The sequence below is a fragment of the Eriocheir sinensis genome, chromosome 4 (assembly GCF_024679095.1).
Source record: "Eriocheir sinensis breed Jianghai 21 chromosome 4, ASM2467909v1, whole genome shotgun sequence".
NCBI lineage: Eukaryota > Metazoa > Arthropoda > Malacostraca > Decapoda > Varunidae > Eriocheir > Eriocheir sinensis.
Window position 1 is genome coordinate 28,294,770 of NC_066512.1, and position 18,492 is coordinate 28,313,261.

An 18,492-nucleotide genomic window follows, 5' to 3' on the forward strand; every position below is an offset into this window, starting at 1 on the left:
GTCATTGATGCTCATATTTCAGTCTCATCTAGTTTATTTAACATAGCATACATACTAGGATTCTTTACAGCCATTTAGTACTCACAGTTCAGTTTTTCTTCCTGTGCTTTATAAAATATACTACAATTCTTTACAGCCATTTAGTATTCACAGTTCAGTTCTTCATTCTGGTCTCTATAAAATTCTATGATTCTGGACAGCCATTTAGTACTTCAGTGTTTCTTCCCATACTCTTACAAGCTCCCCCTGATGGCTTGTATTTGTGCGAGTGCTTGTTCCCTGTCTCACAAGCTGTGTTCTCTAGGGGCAGATGCACCCAAACATGCTTAGGGTCATATTCTTAAATATTTCAGCACCCAAGCTTACATATTTGACAAGGCTTTCGTAGGAGTCCTGGGTATTTTTAGAGGTACTAGTTTTATGACCCTGGGGGACTGTAGTTTGAGCCTTCCTCTGTACCATAAACCTTTAGAAACCCTCATTAGAATCTGATTAATCTCCTTTTTGGCCTATGGAAGTAGTTGATATGAGAGGCGGAAGCATCTGAAAATACCGACCTTATCTCTTATGCCCTTCCCCAGACATTATTTAACTAGGTTCCCCAGATTTGTTATACTAATTGATAGTCGATACACAGCTATACAGTTATCAAGACTCCCTTAGCGACACTAGTAGCTGCTCTGTCTCTGCACCATTCGTATTACATAGATGATTGAGGACGAGTTGCTTTCATCAGTGGACGCATTTCTTTTATACACCAAAATAACATAAAATCGTCGCCCTCATAAACAAACTGCCAAGGTCATTTAAAAGGGAGTAGCAGATTTTCGGCTTTCAGTTTTTCATCATGTGGAAGGCAGTGCACTTTTTATTTTTGTTATTATTGGTAGAGTTGCCTGTCATGCTAGGCTGCGAGTGCTCTATAATTGCCTTAACTTTTCCGCTTATGTCACAAGTCAACTTAGAGAATGAGGTAAACAAGTCACAAAAATAATAAATAAAAAGGAAAAGAAAGGAGAATGAGGAAAGAAAAGAAAAGAAAAAAAAGAGAAGCAATAAAAGGAGGAATAAAGGAAGGGACAAATTGAGAGAAATGGAAGGGTGAGAGAGAGAGAGAGAGAGAGAGAGAGAGAGAGAGAGAGAGAGAGAGAGAGAGAGAGAAGGGAATTTATGGTTACAAAGTGATTGCATGGTGAAAGTAGGAAGAGGAGGAGGAGGCAGTCACTTTAAATTTCCCAAAAAGTGAAAACAAAATGGCTTAGGCAGTTTGTTTATGGTGACAAAATAATTCAGTGTTCATCAACAGTCCAAGATTTAGCTAAACTGCAATAATAGAGTTTAACAGAGTCTTGTCATAAGCAGATTTCCAACACCTCTTATCTAATGCATAATAAAATATCAATGTACATTCTTAAAATAAGATTGTATCTAAAATATATGATTGCTATATTGGCTCAAAGAAATATATAATCAGTAGTATACTCTTGTCTAATCTTTTGTGTCTAAGGATATATATATTTTTTATTAAACAAAGCCTTAAACACATTTAGCAACAGTAAAACTTATCACTCAGCATTCTATTACTCGGCAAGGCGGGAGCCCCCATCGTGTCGAGCCATAAAGGTTTTTCTGTACATGGACATTCCTGGCATGCCTATAACAGCATCAGAACTTCACCCGTTGAGCAGCGGCAACAACACGACATCTATTCCTCCGCACAGACACCAGCTTCACGTGCCTTCACACTGCACCGAGACAGAAAAAAGTGTTGATATGAGAAACTTTTAACATCATAAGTCATACACAATTTTAATATCCCTAAGTCAGTCTAGAGAGCACACAACCTATTTACTAACTAACATAGAGTTTGTATATGAAATTGTTCTTGTTAAACAACTTGGACTAGCTCTTTAACTAATTTAACTAGACCCTCTCAGTAATGTGATGGAAGAGGCCACTCAAGATGCTAAATTAGATGCACATAGGTGTTGTATTTGCTTATCCTGCTTGATTTCTTAACCCGGTAGCAGCGACGGGCCAAATTTATGCCATGCTATAAACCCCCCAAAATAGATGATACATAATCTGATCACAAATGCTTTGATATATATTATGAAATGGTTCGTGTGAGGGGTGATTTTTTCTCATTTTTCTCGCTTGGAGGGACCATTAAGAAACATGATCCCCGCTGCTACTGGGTTAATAGATATTTTTTTACAGGAAATGGAAGCAGCTCAAGGGCAAAAATCAACAAGTAAAAAAGCCTGCTAATCACTGCCATAAAGAACGTAGAATGAGTGGCGAAAAGACTGAAAAGAGTGGTCAGTTTTTGCATGGAGTTGTATCAAAAAGATGTTTGTTTACCTCTATCTGTAGCTAGGCTTTTAATTTTCATACCCATGTCAGCTCATCATTTCATTTATTTTTTACCCTTCAGCTGCCCATTTTTTTGCCCTTGAGTGTAAAAAAAGGGGGGAGGGATGACTGTGTTGGGTCTATCATCCATATTTTTAACCTGGTACCAGCGACGGCTCGAATTTTTGCCTTGATATAAACCCCCCAAAATAGATGATGCATAAACTGATCACAAATGCATTGATATGTATTATGAAATGGTTTGTGTGAGTGATGATTTTTTTTTCATTTTTTCGCTGAGAGGGATCGGCTTTTAAGAAACATGATCCCCGCAGCTACTGGGTTAATGCATCAAGCTCCAATTACAACTGTTTTCCAAGGCCACAGAGGAGAGTGACCAGAGTTTCATGAGTGATTTTCCTGTTCATGATGCAAAAGATGGTAAAACTATCACTGGGATCACAAAACAGTTCATGAAAATCCCAGCAACTTCTACGACAGGCTTTTTAAACAGGCCAACTGAGGTGCCGATACATTTAAAAGTACAACCTTATATCACATTTATATATTTTCCCTTGATGCCCTTTCATGGATCTCAATGATAATAGTAATGATAAAAATGATCGTAATAATGCCACTGCCTAATGCTACAGAGACGTGAAACAAAGTACATATATACCTTCTCTTTTTTTCCTTCCTTCCTCTCTCTAATTAAGCTTGTATTGAAGAAAAGAAAAGACATTAGATGCACATGTAGTAGGAGATGAAACAAGTTAAATATATTACATGCATTGTAACTTTTAGATCCTGTTTGGTTGCTTTTACTAGACTTGTATTTAAGAGATGTTTATTGATTTTATTCAGAGAAGTGACGTCATTTTAGAGCTGTTGATGTCGTCTTAATTTATGGACCACATCAGAATATATTGTACTTCAAGATTAAATTGTTTCTCCTGTTGGTATTGGTACGATTGAAGCAAAAGTCAACGGCAAACTGTAAACTCATGAGCTATTGATTGTCCCTTCCCTTTTTACTCTCCTTTATTGTCACTGTCTTTCTTTTTCATATCCATGTCTGCTCACTGAAGGGACTCTGTCTGTTTGGGTCTTTATCCATTTTTTATTTTCCCTTAATGCTCTTTCATGGCTCTCAATAATGACAATAATTGTACTAAGTAGCTACTGTAAACATGCAGGTAAAAATCTATCTGAGGTGAAAGTTGACTTGTTCAAGGCTGTGATTACATGTTTGATTGAGGAAAAAATTTAATCCCCCAGGAAGTAGAATCTGCACCAACATTAGCCCAAACTTGGCCTTTAAAAATGTTCAGAATGTTCATCTTTCACTTAAATCTCAGAATTGTGTGATTAAAAATAATAATAATATTAATAGTTTCATTTCACCAGCAGTATATATAAAAAAAAAAAAGCATGAAACTAAGTGCACAAATTACAATACGTATGTTATAAATGCCAAGCAGAAATAGATGAGCTGCTAACCTTCACATCCTTACCTTTAACTTGGATCTCACTGTTACCCATGTGCTGCGCCTTTGAGCTTGGTGCGTCTGTGCCCAGAACGCTTGCCTTCTCTATCACTCCGTTCATGGCGTGCTGGAAGGAAAGAATGCATACTATTTACCTCTGAGGCATTTAATTGCGGAGCAGGGCCTGAAACCTCATCAACGGCAAACAGTAAATGATAAATAAAGTTGGGGGGATTCGTTATGGATGTCACTGTTGGTATTCATCTCTGTCACCTCATCTTTGGGTCTGTGGTGGGTAAGGGTACGGGACACAGAGCCAGTATTTAGTCACAAAGTTTGGGGGATTTGTTATGGCCGTCACTTGGTATTCATCTCTGTCACCTCATCTTTGGGTCTGTGGTGGGTAAGGGTACGGGACACAGAGCAAGTATGACATCCAGGTGACCACAGTTTTTCTTCCCCAGGTTTCCTCAAGTACACATTTATTAACCAGCCTGAGATGAAAGATGAACAGCTGGGTGGGCTGGGATCAACCCGGACTCAGGGCTTCATAGCTAGGCACCATGCTACTACATCTTGGAGGAACATACAGCTTCAAAAGTAAGTGGCTTGTGAATTCCTTTGGCACTAGGTACAGAAGCAATTTGATTAGGATATGTTTTGCAATTTTTATTTATCACACGTATGCCCCCAACCTTACTATTGTTATCCAATTGGTACTTGCATAAGGGTATAAACCTGCTCTGGAAAATTAGGCTGATGCATAGAAAAGAAATATCACCTTTGTAAAGTTTGATTCTGACACTTTCCTTTAGCTAAACTTCATTTTAGTTCCTCAACTCAGCTCTCTATAGTAGTCCCTTTAGTACTTGCATGGGGGTAAAATTAAGCTCAGAAAAGAAAGAAAAGAAATACCAATCTATATAAAGTTTGATTTTCACACTGACTGTAGTACATTTCAATACCTCATCTTGGTTTTCCGTAGCAGTCATAGAGATGCTTGAGTTGATTAAAGTACATACAACATACCTCAACTTTTTCCATTTCATCTAAGATGGAGTCTAATTTAGTGACCTAATTTACAGTTTACTTTGACTTTAGTTCATTTCAATACACCAACATTACAGCACAACAACATTAAAGCACAATATCCTGTTTGGTTGCTTTGTCTGTACATGTATTTGAAAGGTATTTATTCAGAGAAGTGATGTCATCTTAGAATTGTTGATACTGTCTTAATTAACCCGGTAGCAGCGGGGATCATGTTTCTTAATGTTCCCTCTAAGCGAGAAAAATGAGAAAAAATCATCACTCACACAAACCATTTCATAATATATATTGAAACATTTGTGATCAGTTTATGTATCATCTATTTTGGGGGGTTTATATCATGGCACAAATTTGGCCTGTCGCTGTTACTGGGTTAATGGACCACATGAGAAAAACCACATTAAAATACAACAATCTACTTCATCTTACTCCATCTCCTCTGTTATGGCATCTAATACACCATCTAACTCCTTGGCATAAAAGTAAAAGTAGATGCTCGATTTAGAGTACAACAACCTACCTCGACTTCTTCCATCTTGCCCAATATATGGCATTTAGTTTCCCGGCTAACTCCTTGGCATAAAAATAATAATAACAATAGTAGAGATGCTGCGACGTACCTCAACTTGCTCCATTTCGTCCATTATTGCATCTAATTTACTGACTAACTCCATGGCATCTTCCACACTGAAGACGAGAGGCGACTTAAACTTGAGGACATTCCTGTGGGGGCCGTCCGCACTCAGCAACACGTGTCTCTCCTTTAGCCTGGAAGATGACACAATAAAAAAAGCTATTCATATCGTTATGTATACTTCTAACTATACTGCTTAATGCCCCTTACTCCCCCTCCTAATACTGTATGCCTGTTGTCTGTGTCTGCATAATGATGTCAGTGAAAGACAGCATGCACAGACACAACAGAGGTAGAGGTGCCATGGTAGAGAACTAGTTTTTGTTGGCTTGTTTGTTTACAGTAAAGGAAGCAACTCAAGGTCAAAAAAACAAAAACAATAATAGATACCTCAGCACTGCTTCAATATAAGTACATAGAATTGAGGTGCTGCAAGAGAGGGTCAGTTTTGGATGGAGAGGTGTCTTGATGCACCCCCATTGGAAAGAGTTTAAGTCACAGGCACAACTGACCTTTTGTTGATGAAGGCAGCCTCAGCAGTGGCTGGCTCCCTCGTTTCTCTGTTCTTCACCAAATCCAAGCCTAGAAACATCCCCTGACCTCTCACGTCACCTGGAAAGACATTCACCGATACAACACTACCATCACCATTTTCTTTTTTCTTTCTCCCTTTCTTTCTTTTTTCATTTGTTTTACATTTACCCCATAGCGGAAAGACAATCACCAATACAACATTCACATCACCATTTTTTATTTATTTACTTTTTATTTGGCCTGTAATGTCAGTAGGCTTTTTTTATTTATTTATTTATTTATTTATTTTTTTTTTTTTCGTTGGGTTCTGTCACGTTCATTATCATCATTTATCTATTTATCTATTTTACATTTGGCCTTTTAGGTAGGTTATTCTTTTTTTCTTTTTCACCATCAGGGTCTGCTTCATTATCATCCTCATTTTCATCACCATCACACTTTTAATGATTGTCACACAGCTGCTAGTCAGTTGATGCTTTTTCTGAAGGTCACCAGTTAGAAAAAGAAAAAAAGAGAATAATTACTTAAAATTGGAAGAACTACTACATTCAAAGGATAATTCAGTGTGTATCCACCTACCAATCAGTTGATACTTTTTCTGTAGCTTTCTGAATTCCTGCAGAAGGAAGTTGCCGACTGTGGAGGCATTTTCCAACAGCTTTTCATCCTCTATAACGTCGAGGACTGCGTTTGCCACGGCCGCGGACACGGGGTTGCCGCCAAAGGTGTTGAAGTATTCCATTCCCGTCGACCCAAAACTATCAGCAATTTCCCTGTAAATGAGAAAAGAAAACATGAAAGCACTGTATTTCCTGTGGGTTCAAAATTGTCAGCATTTGTAAATGAAAAAAGAAAAAATGAGAAAGTTCTTACAGCTTTTTTCTATTAATATGGACAATAACTTAGACAATGATAGCGTTAAGCTGGGAGGGGCATTTTGGCCATATTCTTCAACATTTTAGCACCCAAGCACACATATTATTTGACATTTTTGTAGGAATTTTGGTCATTTCCAGGGGTAGATTAATGGCCCTGGTGGTAGTCTGATCCTTCCTCTGTTCCAAGAACCTCAAGAAACACTCAATAGAACATGAGTGACCTCCTATTTGGCCTTTGGAAATAGTTGATGTAAGAGGCGGAAGCGTCTGAGAATGCCAACCATACCTTGTGGTGATGACTGCAGACACAGGGTGACCATTGCCCATCGGCTTTCCCAGAGTCACAATGTCCGGCACTACGTCATCTCCCTGCGTCTGGAAGGCCCACATGTGCGAGCCGGCACGGCCAAACCCGACCTGGACTTCATCGGCCAGACAAACACCGCCGGCCTCTCGAATGTGTCTGAAAGGGCATGGGATTAGTTGCAGTCTTAAACACACTGATGTCTTCTTATCCACTTGCCTAAATTCATCACGTACTAATGGGTATTGTTATTAGAGTCGTGTTCTTAGATATTCATGGTCTTGTATTCTCTGCACACTTGTGTGGGTAAAGCAAGCACAAATACTTTTTCCTTTAGTACAGCCATACCTGTAGACTTGGCGGAGGTATCCCGGCGGGTAGACGATCTGTCCCCCACAAGATTGCATTGACTCGGCGAAGAAGACACACACGCCACCTCCCTCCTCGTTGGCTTTATGACACAGCTTCTTCACCTCGTGCGCATACTTCTCGGACAATTCCTCGATAGTAAAGTCTTTGTCTGTGTACATTCCTCTGTACGTGTCAGCTACGGGCGCCTGTTTGGAAGAGAGTTTCATGCTCTGTATTAATGAGTAAACCGTTAAAATGAATATTATTATTTGATATCAGAAAAACATGACATATATGCTGTGCATATTTCCTTATGCTCTTCTGATATGTGAAAGAAGACTTTATGGAAATGGTAACTTTCCCATTGAGGAGGGAAACAAGGCACTTAAGCTCAAGGAGCACTGGACAGCCTGTCCCTAGGTAAATGTGCACAAACACTCACAACATGGACCCAGTCAGGTTTCCCGTCACCACCGGGGTGATTAAACTTGTATGGCGAGATGTCGATCAAGGATGTGACATGACCGTGGTAAGCACTGTGGGGGAAGCATTATCACTGGAGGGCCACCAAGCCAGCACAGCCACTAACTCACCCTCGCTACCAGGCCTACAAGGCAACCCTTAGCTCACTGCAAAGTCTGAACATGATAAAAACAGCCCCTTCATTAATTAAAAAAAAGTTTGACTAGCAATTTGTCAGGTATGCCATATATGAAGAATCATACAGCTATTATATTAGTCCTTAAAATCTAGTGCTACCTTTCTTTAATGTGTTCATAAGATAAACTTGATCATCTGTGGAATGCATTACTGGCTCAAGATCACCTCCATGCTTGAGAGTCCCCGCATGACTGGCAATAACTGTTGGTCTATGTTCACTATCATCACAGCTCAGTGGCAGATCCAGAGGGTAGGGGGAGGCATCTGGTTACATGCCCACCCCAATGAAAATAGTAACATCTCTATACAATGCAAAAGAGGGGCTAGGAAGGGAATGATTAGTGTCTGTTTGAGTACTATGTGAATTTTTGTTAATTACGTCATTAAATTATTTTCTAGATCCGCCACTGACACAGCTCATTTACACCATCACTGTCTTGACATCTTGACATCGGCAGTTAAATAAAAGAATGTTGACCTTTGAAATTATAGCTGTTAAAAAGGATTGACCTCAAATCCTACATTGGCAGTAAAATAAAAGCAATGACCTCCCAAATCATATACTTCAGTCTTTTTTTCATGGTATATAGACTAGGTTTTTTTTCCATATCCCTGTAATTCATGCTTCTTAATAAAAATGGAGAGTGAAATGATAGCATGCTTATCGGAAAGATCAAAGGCTATACTACCCCTGACAAAGTTTTAGAATCTGTTCATATGAAGGGATTGGCAAAGATTATAGAATAGGTGTTTAAACAGTCATGCTTTAACCCGGCAGCAGCGGGGATCATGTTTCTTAATGGTCCCTCCAAGCGAGAAAAATGAGAAAAAATCACCCCTCACACAAACCATTTCATAATATATATCAAAGCATTTGTGATCAGATTATGTATCATCTATTTTGGGGGGTTTATATCATGGCACAAATTTGGCCTGTCACTGCTACATGGTAAAGCCACAAATTTGGCCCATCACTGCTACCGGGTTAAAGGCTTCTCCTTCTATGGCTTACTATGTTAAAATTATGTTATGATACACTTTCATTGTCATTGATGGCCTTGAAAATATAAAACTAACTACATAAAATTATATTAGCAGCATCAGCTTTGAATGTAGAGAGTAGAATTTTTTTTATAGATAGCATATGCACTTGTAAAACTCAACCTAATAACACCTAGGAAAAACACATATTAAACCTTACATTCTTACTGCTAACTTTCTTATTCTTACTAACAACTATCAAATTTTAGTACTAACATTGACAGAAGAATATATAAACTTTTGAAAGCCAGCCAAATCCAACCCACCAAGAAAGAAGACCACATATTTTAAAACTACAAGCTCCACTTCTATAAAAAGTGAATGGAGAGTAAAAAGTCCTCATGAAAACTTTAACACATAATAACTGACCAAACTAAATGTACCGAGGAAGGAAGAATTATTAAGACCACATATCAACCCTATAAACAGACTCGACTCACATAAACAGCAGAAGGAGTAATGGAAAAATTCCTCGTGTATGAACCACAGTATGTAACTTAACACCCCACCCTTAATGCACTGTAGCTTAACACCCCATGGAACAAGAGCACATTGCAGCCCTACAACAAACAGCTACAAATTCCATTCATGTAAACAGTAAAAAACGAGTGTAAGCTTTTATGAAATTTAATACCCTAAGGGAGAGTTATTAAGACTACATTTCAAAACGCTAAAAGGAAGAACGGAATGGAAGAAGTGCTCGTGCGTGGTCTTCAACATGTAACAAATAAACAAGAGAGAGAGTTCAGCTAAGAGGGCCAGTTGGACGAACTCACTGATCCAGGGTAATGACGTCTCGGTGTCTGGTGTAGGTGCGGGCCATGCGGAGGGCCAGGTCGTTCGCCTCGCTGCCGGAATTGACGAAGAAACACACGCTCAGCTTTGGGGGGAAGAGCGACGTGAGCCTGGCCGAAGGAGGAAGGAAACGGCATAAGGGTGTTTATTTATTTATTTATTTATTTATGAGAGAGAAGGATAAGGAGGGAGAAAGAAGTGGTAAAGGATGAAAATAGTGATAACAGTAATGATAAAGAGGGAGGAAAGGAAGCTAGGCATTAGATATTTTTGAGGGGAAGGGGAGAGAGATGGAGGAGAAGAGAGGAGGTTGTGAAGGACAGAAATAATGTGAATAAGCATGAAAAAATAATGGTATAAAATGAAAAAAGAGAGAGAGAGAGAGAGAGAGAGAGAGAGAGAGAGAGAGAGAGAGAGAGAGAGAGAGAGAGAGAGAGAACACGAAACAGGGGAACCATTTGCGTCGAGGGATGAGAAGGAAAGGAAAGGAGGAGCGAGAGTGAAAAAATCAACAGCACAGCGTCACTACCCACCCAGACACAGACATAACAACACTACATAACTACCTTTCTGCATAGAGGACCAGGTTATCGTGCAGGAATCGGCTGTTTGTGTTGAGGATGGCCATTTGCCGAGTTGCTGCCGAGACCACGTGGGGGTGACAATGGCCGACTGTTGGGGAAGAAATTAATAGATAGATAGATAAGATGTTTGACAGGGATAAATAAATGGAGAAATAATCGACTGTTGGGGAAGAAATTAATAGATAGATAGATAAGATGTTTGACAGGGATAAATAAATGATAGACTAGGTAAGTAATTAGACGCACGAAGGAGAAATAATAAGTGGAAATTACTACATGGGGGTGACAATGGCCGACTGTTGGGGAAGAAATTAATAGATAGATAGATAGATAGATAAGCAAATTTATATAGCCATAATATAAGATGCATGCTATATCTATAAAGGGATAAGTATGTGATAAAGGTACAAAAATAAGCAGTAGAGGGAAGAGGAGAGGAGAGATATAATTACTTAAGTTGCGAAGATCGTGGCGGAACAAGTGAAATCTGGTTTTAATTTCCGTAGACTTTTTTTTAAATACTCCGAAGCGTTACGAACGTTCATGTAGATTGTAGAGTACATAAAAGCTTACAATATTATGCATTCTCTCATTCTTTTAACACTATACGCTTTTTGTGTTAACTGTTAAAGAGATAGCAAGGGTGACAGGGGTTGAGAGAGAGAGAGAGAGAGAGAGAGAGAGAGAGAGAGAGAGAGAGAACGTTGGGAAAAGCTTTAAGTGGGGTAGTGATATCGGAAGTCAGTGATGAAAATGGTGATGGGGTCAGTATTGATAGGCAGACCAGCATGCACTTCCTTCATGAGTTTGTTCTTATCTGGCAACATTTGACACTTTGACAAGTTCGAATTTGGTGTCCGACTTTCAACCGCCCCTTCCACCCCCCACCCCACCCCCCCCCTACCGTGTCTCCATATCTTACCGCCCACTGACAGAAATTATCATAACCACACAACTATAGTCTGTGGCTGAAAAATAGTGACCATGATCGGGAGGGGGAGGGTGGGGGGACCTTGAAAAGAAGACCCAGGTAAGATAAGTTATTTCTGTTCACGATTTTATTTTGTGTGTGTGTGTGTGTATGTTGGCAACTATTATATTTTTGAGTGTGTGGCCAACTATTACATTCCCCCCAAAGACTCCTGAAGGAAACAAAGGTGGTGCCTCGCGTTCTTACCGTGGCAGACGTTGTTGATGCAGTCGAGGTATCGGTTGTCCTCCTCGTCGTACATGTAGCATCCTGAGGCCCTTACGATCTTGAGGGGGTCGCTCCGGAAGAACAGCTTGCACGAGGGCCTGGAAGGGAAGGGAGGGGTAAGGGAAGGTGAAGTCGGGGGCATACTCAATAGCTGCGCGTGGCCTCAGTGCTCATTTCCATCGCATTGACTTCACTTAAGCCCAGAACGTTATAACAGAGCAGATTCTTCAGAGTTTATGACAGTTCCTATCTGATCAAAGGGACATAATAGGCTATAGGGCGGTTTTCTCAGACGCTTCCACCTCCCACATCAACTATTTCCAAAGTCCGGAAAGGAGGTTAATCGGGTTTTCATGAGGGCTTTTCACATTCCTGGTCAGACACGGGGTAATCGTAATCGATTACCCTCTTATTTTTTTAAAGTATTCGTAATCGTAATCGAATACATTAAAAAAATAATCGTAATTACTTTTGCGATTACATTAGCATCGTTGGTTATACAGTGGACCCCATAACTTGCCGAGGGTTAGGAATCTACGGTATGTACCCTATGAACTACTAAAAGTTAGCAAGTATGTACTCTAAAATTTGCAAGTTCACCTTTCAGTCCTTCCCGTAATCACGGTTAATACATCATGTAATCGTAATAGGCTTCAGGTTGATCGTGACCCAGAGTAAAGGGCACAGACCCACTTATTTTTTCGAGGTAGTGATTTCTGGGTGACAGTGTGTGTGTGTGTGTGTGTGTGTGTGTGTGAGAGAGAGAGAGAGAGTTAATCCTGTGTTCTGATAAGCCGTCGAGATAATACCATGCATCTCTCTCTCTCTCTCTCTCTCTCTCTCTCTCCTACTACTACTACTACTACTACTATATTCCCATTCATGCTTCAAGCCCTTATGTCGTTTAGTACTGTTGCCTCTATTACTGCTCCGGAACAGAGGGACAGGTGAGAGCTGACCAGGGAGGGAGTGCATGTCGTCTTATGTATTGCTGGCTGGACTGGCTCTTGGTTACTTAAATGAAAACTCTTTCCATTAGGCTATTATCTTTCCCACACTGACACAAGCCCATATTCTTATTAAACGTATCGGCGTATCTGTATTGAAAAGCCTCTCGTAGAAGTTGCTGGGACGTTCATAGACGATTTCTGCACTACGAACGGGGAACATCACTCATGAAGACCCGATTGATCTTCTCTATGGTCTTGGTAAATTGTCATAAATGGAGCCCGATGCGTCGAGTTGTGATCCCCGTGATAGTTTTACCCGACTTCTGCGTCACGAACTGGAATAACCACCCATAAAGACCCGGTTAGTCTTCCCTGTGGCCTTAGTAAATGGGAGCTCGTTACGTTTAAGAATATGGACTTAAGTGGGTTGTGATCCTCGTGATAATTTTACTAAAGACTTTTGCACCACGAACGGGGAAAATCACCCATGAAGACCCGGTTAAAAATCTCTGTGGTCTTGGAAAATAATCGTAACGGGAGCGCGATACGTTTAATTAAGAATATGTATACCTCCGTGAGTTGCTTGGTGTCATAGTAGTCCGGTAACCTGTTGCGTAATTATAATCTTATCACGGAGTAAGTCAAGGCCAAGCAAAGGACTGGGCTGGGTTGGTATGTTGTGTTAATCTGTTGCTCTTAATCTTATCGTATGTTAAAGTCAGGGTCACACGAAGGGTATATACATAGGATGGAACTCATATCGTCGGGAGGGGTAGCCATGACCCTTCCCCCTCTTGTCTCCCTCACTTCCTGTGCCGGAGGGGAGGAAAGGGACGATAAGATAGATGAAAGGAAGGGGAAGGGAAGAGAAGGGAAAGAAAAGGAAGGAAAGTCGCTGATGTACAAGATAAAAACATTAGCTACGTAAAGGAAGATAGAATAAATGATGGGAAGGGGAAAGAAGGAAAAGAAAGGAGTGATTTTGATGGAACGAAGGAAAGGGAAGATAAGGAGATATATGAAGGGGAGGAAAGAAGGGAAGGGGAGGGGTGATTAGGAGAGAACGAAGGAAAAGGAAGATAAGATAAAATGGAAAGGAAGGGAAGGAGAATCGTTGGGATATACAATCTCTCTCTCTCTCTCTCTCTCTCTCTCTCTCTCTCTCTCTCTCTCTCTCTCTCTCTCTCTCTCTCTCTCTCTCCCCCCTAATCGCTGATGTGATCTACTTGATAATCAGAATATATGAATAAATTTTAAAGATATGTTTGTTGATTAATCTTGTTCAAATGCGACGTTGGTTTGGTAAATCACAAAGTCCCGGAGTGTGTTTGTGTGTGTGTGTGTATATGTGTAGAGAGAGAGAGAGAGAGAGAGAGAGAGAGAGAGAGAGAGAGAGAGAGAGAGAGAGCTACTTAGAGGTTGATGAGGTCCTCCTTAGATTTTTTTGTGTGTATTAGATTGTGCCCATGTGTTGTATGATCGTGTGATTGTCTTTGTGAAGAAATAAAAACTATAGGAAAGACAGAAAGAAAGGGAAAAAAATAACTCGGCATAGCTTTTAATAATAATATACAAATGTATGAAACCCCGTGTGAATAAAGACAAAGGAAAAGATAGCAAGCAAGCAAGAAAGAAAGAAAGTAAAATCTTAAAAAAAAAGTCCTTCATAACTTGCATTCTCAAGTGTTTATTTTTACTCAGGTGTCCCGGTAGCTCCTCGTCCTCCTCCTCCTCCTCCTCCCTTATCCCTCTTTTTCCTCCTCTTCCTCTTTCACATATTCTCCTTCCTCATTTCCTTTTTGTTTTCTTCTCCTCCTCTCTTGGCCACTTCTTATTCCCCTCCTCTTCCTCCTCCTTTCGTATTCCTCTTCTTACTTTTCCTCCTCTCCTCCTCTTCCTCTTCCCTATTTCCTCTTTCCTCACCTCTACCTTTTTGTTTTCTTCTCTGTCGTCTCCTCCTCCTCTTACTCTTCCTCCTCTTCTTTCCATCTGATTCTCTTCCTCTTCCATATTTTCTCTTTCCTCACTTCCTCTTTTTTTTTCCTCCTCTCTTGTCTCCTCCTACTAATTCTCCGCCTCCCCTTCCTCCTCCTCCTCTTCCTATTTCATATTTTCTTTCTTCTCTTCCTCTTTGTTTTCTACTCCTCCTTTTCCTCCTCTACTCCATCCTCCTCCTCCTCCCCTGGGTGCGTCACGTAGCCTCGCTCAGGTGTGTTTGGTCAGGTGTGTGATAACATTATAATTAGTATGAAGATTAATTAGCGTTCTCGTGGAAGATTCTTGGTGTCTGTCTGTCTGTGCATCTCTCTCTCTCTCTCTCTCTCTCTCTCTCTCTCTCTCTCTCTCTCTCTCTCTCTCTCTCTCTCTCTCTCTGTCTGTGGATGTAGAAATGTCACCACTGCATCGCTTGTGACAGACTTTTAAATAATTCCTGCGCTCTCACGAAAGACATCTCGCGCATAGTGTACTTCTCTCTCTCTCTCTCTCTCTCTCTCTCTCTCTCTCTCTCTCTCTCTCTCTCTCTCTCTCTCTCTCTCTCTCTCTCTCTCTCTTTTTTTTTTTTTTTTACAACAAAGGAGACCGCTCAAGGGCACACACAAAAAAAGGAAACAATAATAAAAAAAAAAGCCCGTTACTCGCTGCTCCCTTTGTCTCGATTATACACTTTACTGCACGCGTTTGAGGTAGTAATGGTCAGGTTATATTGCATTGGGGTTGTAGACTCACGATCACAACATTAGCCCGTGGAAAGAAGGTATACAGGATCGGTATTCTCAGACCCTTCCGCTTCCGGCTCTCGCACCAGCTACAGTCATCCCTCAAATAGTACAGTTTCCAATAGTTCGGTTTTGGTCTTATACGGATTGACGTAGAAGATCTTTTTAGGATTTTCAAATTTCTTGCTCATCTGGAAATTCAAAAATCCTAAAAAAAATCTACTCTGTCTCTGTATTCATTCCCATCTAGTGCTTGGGCAATGTTCTCTGTCCCCACATTTTATTGTCTTATTGTCCAGGGGGAGGTACCGCCCCCTCCCCTGTTGTGCTTTCCTTCCTACCATTGTATCATTTTAGTTTCATGGTGCTACCTACATATGTACTAATAGTTGTATGATCACACACTGTCCTGCCTGGGGGTTGGGATGGCATGTTCCTCCCTTCTCCCTTGTTGTTTACCCGCAACAATAAACTATTAATCAATCAATCAATCAGTCAATGAAAAGCCACATAAAACCGAAACCGAACTATTGGGAGCCGTACTATTTGAGGGACGACTGTATTCCCAAAGGCCGAAAAGGAGATCAATCGCGTTCTAATAAGTGTGTTTTGTAGGTTCATGGCACAAAGGAATTACCATACTGCCAGAGGGGTCCTAAAATTACCCCTGCACATGCCCAAAACTCCTACGAAAGCCTTATCAAATGTGTGTTCTTGGGCTTCGAAATAATTAAGAACATGGTCCTGGAATTCTTGCGGCCATACGAAATATATGAACAACAACATCCCAATTTCTTTTCGTTATTCTTATATCACTTACACTCTTAACTGAGGGTGTGTATATAGTATTCCGATATCCCATACACCTAACTACGAATGTATTATTATTATTATTATTATTATTATTATTATTATTATTATTATTATTATTATTATTATTGAGATCCATGAAAGGGCATCAAGTGAAAAAAAAAATAACAGACCCAAGCAGAGTCCCCTTCATGAACAGAGAAGGATATGAGAAACAAAAGACGGTGCTACTTTGGAATGCGATCTACGTGTCATGAAACTACTTTGGTATGCGATCTACGTGTCATGAAACTACTTTGGTATGCGATCTACGTGTCATGAAACTACTTTGGTATGCGATCTACGTGTCATGAAACTACTTTGGTATGCGATCTACGTGTCATGAAACTACTTTGGTATGCGATCTACGTCTCATGAAACTACTTTGGTGTGCGATCTACGTCTCATGAAACTACTTTGGTATGCGATCTACGTCTCATGAAACTACTTTGGTGTGCGATCTACGTCTCATGAAACTACTTTGGTATGCGATCTACGTCTCATGAAACTACTTTGGTGTGCGATCTACGTGTCATGAAACTACTTTGGTGTGCGATCTACGAGTCATGAAACTACTTTGGTGTGCGATCTACTTGTCATGAAACTACTTTGGTGTGCGATCTACGAGTCATGAAACTACTTTGGTATGCGATCTACGAGTCATGAAACTACTTTGGTGTGCGATCTACGAGTCATGAAACTACTTTGGTATGCGATCTACGTGTCATGAAACTACTTTGGTATGCGATCTACGTGTCATGAAACTACTTTGGAATGCGATCTACGTGTCATGAAACTACTTTGGTATACGATCTACGTGTCATGAAGCTACTTTGGTGTGCGATCTACGTGTCATGAAACTACTTTGGTATGCGATCTACGTGTCATGAAGCTACTTTGGTGTGCGATCTACGTGTCATGAAACTACTTTGGTATGCGATCTACGTGTCATGAAACTACTTTGGTGTGCGATCTACGAGTCATGAAACTACTTTGGTATGCGATCTACGTGTCATGAAACTACTTTGGTATGCGATCTACGTGTCATGAAACTACTTTGGAATGCGATCTACGTGTCATGAAACTACTTTGGTATACGATCTACGTGTCATGAAGCTACTTTGGTATACGATCTACAGTGACCTAATAAAAAGTCGGTCATGACATTAATTAACAGCGTCTTCATTTCGCTTCGCCAATATAGGTAACATCAGAGCGTGCGTGCGTGCGTGTGAGGTAGGCTAACATTAATCAGGTTTGACGATATCAGTACACTGACATTATAAACAGTCTGACATCAATTCAACAGCATCAACATGTCCCTTTTCCAGTATATAATTATGTAGGTCAGTGCGTGCGTGTGAAACAACGCATATATCAGGTTTCATTGTTTTGTTGATTGAGATCTGTCTAGAGACCATCGCCCGGGGACAGATTATAACTCATTCTTGCATCCTCGTATAGGAGATATCACATGAATTGAGTCCGCGTTCCTCTTCCGCAGTACTTGAATTCTCTATTGCAAGCTTGGGAGATACTGTTTAACTCGTATTATTTCGGGAAAGCAGAATTATCACTATCTCACCATCACCCAACGTCAGATTGTTACTCATTCGTGCGCATTCGTAGAAGATATCACATGAATCGAGCCCCCATTCCTCTTTGCCGGTACTTGAGTCTTCTATTGCAAGCTAGGGAGATGCTGTTTATCTTGTATTGTCCCGAGAAAACAGAATTATCTCACCTCCACCGCAGCGTCAGTAGCACAAGCATTCACAGTGACCTTCAGACAGACAGGCAGAATACAGGTGTAACATTTCTCTCAACAGTACTGTATGTTATAAATCAAACGTGAGAGGTACTGTTTAACTTCTATTGTCCCGGGAAAGCAGAATTATCAACCACCACCACCACCGCCGCAGCGTTCACAGTGACCTTCAAACAGACAGGCAGAATACAGGTGTAACATTCCTCTCAGCACGCCAGCAGATCAATACTTTACCCTATGTGCTTTCGCCTGAGCGCTAGCGTCTCCTGCTTCGTCAGTGTCTTTTTATCCATCCTGGCAACACACTCCGCCCCTCTGGCACCCTCAGTTATGTCTC

The 18,492-nt window shown here is 40.5% G+C and overlaps 1 protein-coding gene and 1 long non-coding RNA gene across 4 annotated transcripts in view; one reads left to right on the forward strand and one right to left on the reverse strand.

The window, feature by feature from the left end:
* The window catches only part of LOC126981874 (uncharacterized), a 34,889-nt gene that overhangs the window by 983 nt on the left and 15,414 nt on the right, over positions 1-18,492 (forward strand). For 2 of the 3 annotated variants that reach the window (XR_007734265.1, XR_007734266.1), the window contains one exon: positions 4,307-4,442. This is a non-coding gene — a long non-coding RNA (uncharacterized LOC126981874). Of the gene's footprint in view, positions 1-4,001; positions 4,443-18,492 lie in introns of those variants that run through there. The other variant, XR_007734247.1, reaches the window with a different exon arrangement.
* LOC126981855 (5-phosphohydroxy-L-lysine phospho-lyase-like) overlaps positions 17-18,492 on the reverse strand; it is an 18,540-nt gene continuing 64 nt past the window's right edge. Inside the window, exons 1-12 of the mRNA XM_050833452.1 lie at positions 18,390-18,492; positions 11,851-11,969; positions 10,656-10,761; positions 10,071-10,199; positions 8,036-8,129; positions 7,591-7,799; positions 7,225-7,401; positions 6,640-6,833; positions 6,039-6,138; positions 5,513-5,660; positions 3,870-3,969; positions 17-1,745 (exon numbers count right to left, since the gene is read on the reverse strand). The exon at positions 18,390-18,492 is cut by the window's right edge and continues 64 nt beyond it. Of these exons, the coding sequence (XP_050689409.1) occupies positions 1,741-1,745; positions 3,870-3,969; positions 5,513-5,660; positions 6,039-6,138; positions 6,640-6,833; positions 7,225-7,401; positions 7,591-7,799; positions 8,036-8,129; positions 10,071-10,199; positions 10,656-10,761; positions 11,851-11,969; positions 18,390-18,448 (1,440 nt within the window). The 5' untranslated portion in view covers positions 18,449-18,492 and the 3' untranslated portion in view covers positions 17-1,740. The remainder of the gene's footprint in view (positions 1,746-3,869; positions 3,970-5,512; positions 5,661-6,038; positions 6,139-6,639; positions 6,834-7,224; positions 7,402-7,590; positions 7,800-8,035; positions 8,130-10,070; positions 10,200-10,655; positions 10,762-11,850; positions 11,970-18,389) is intronic.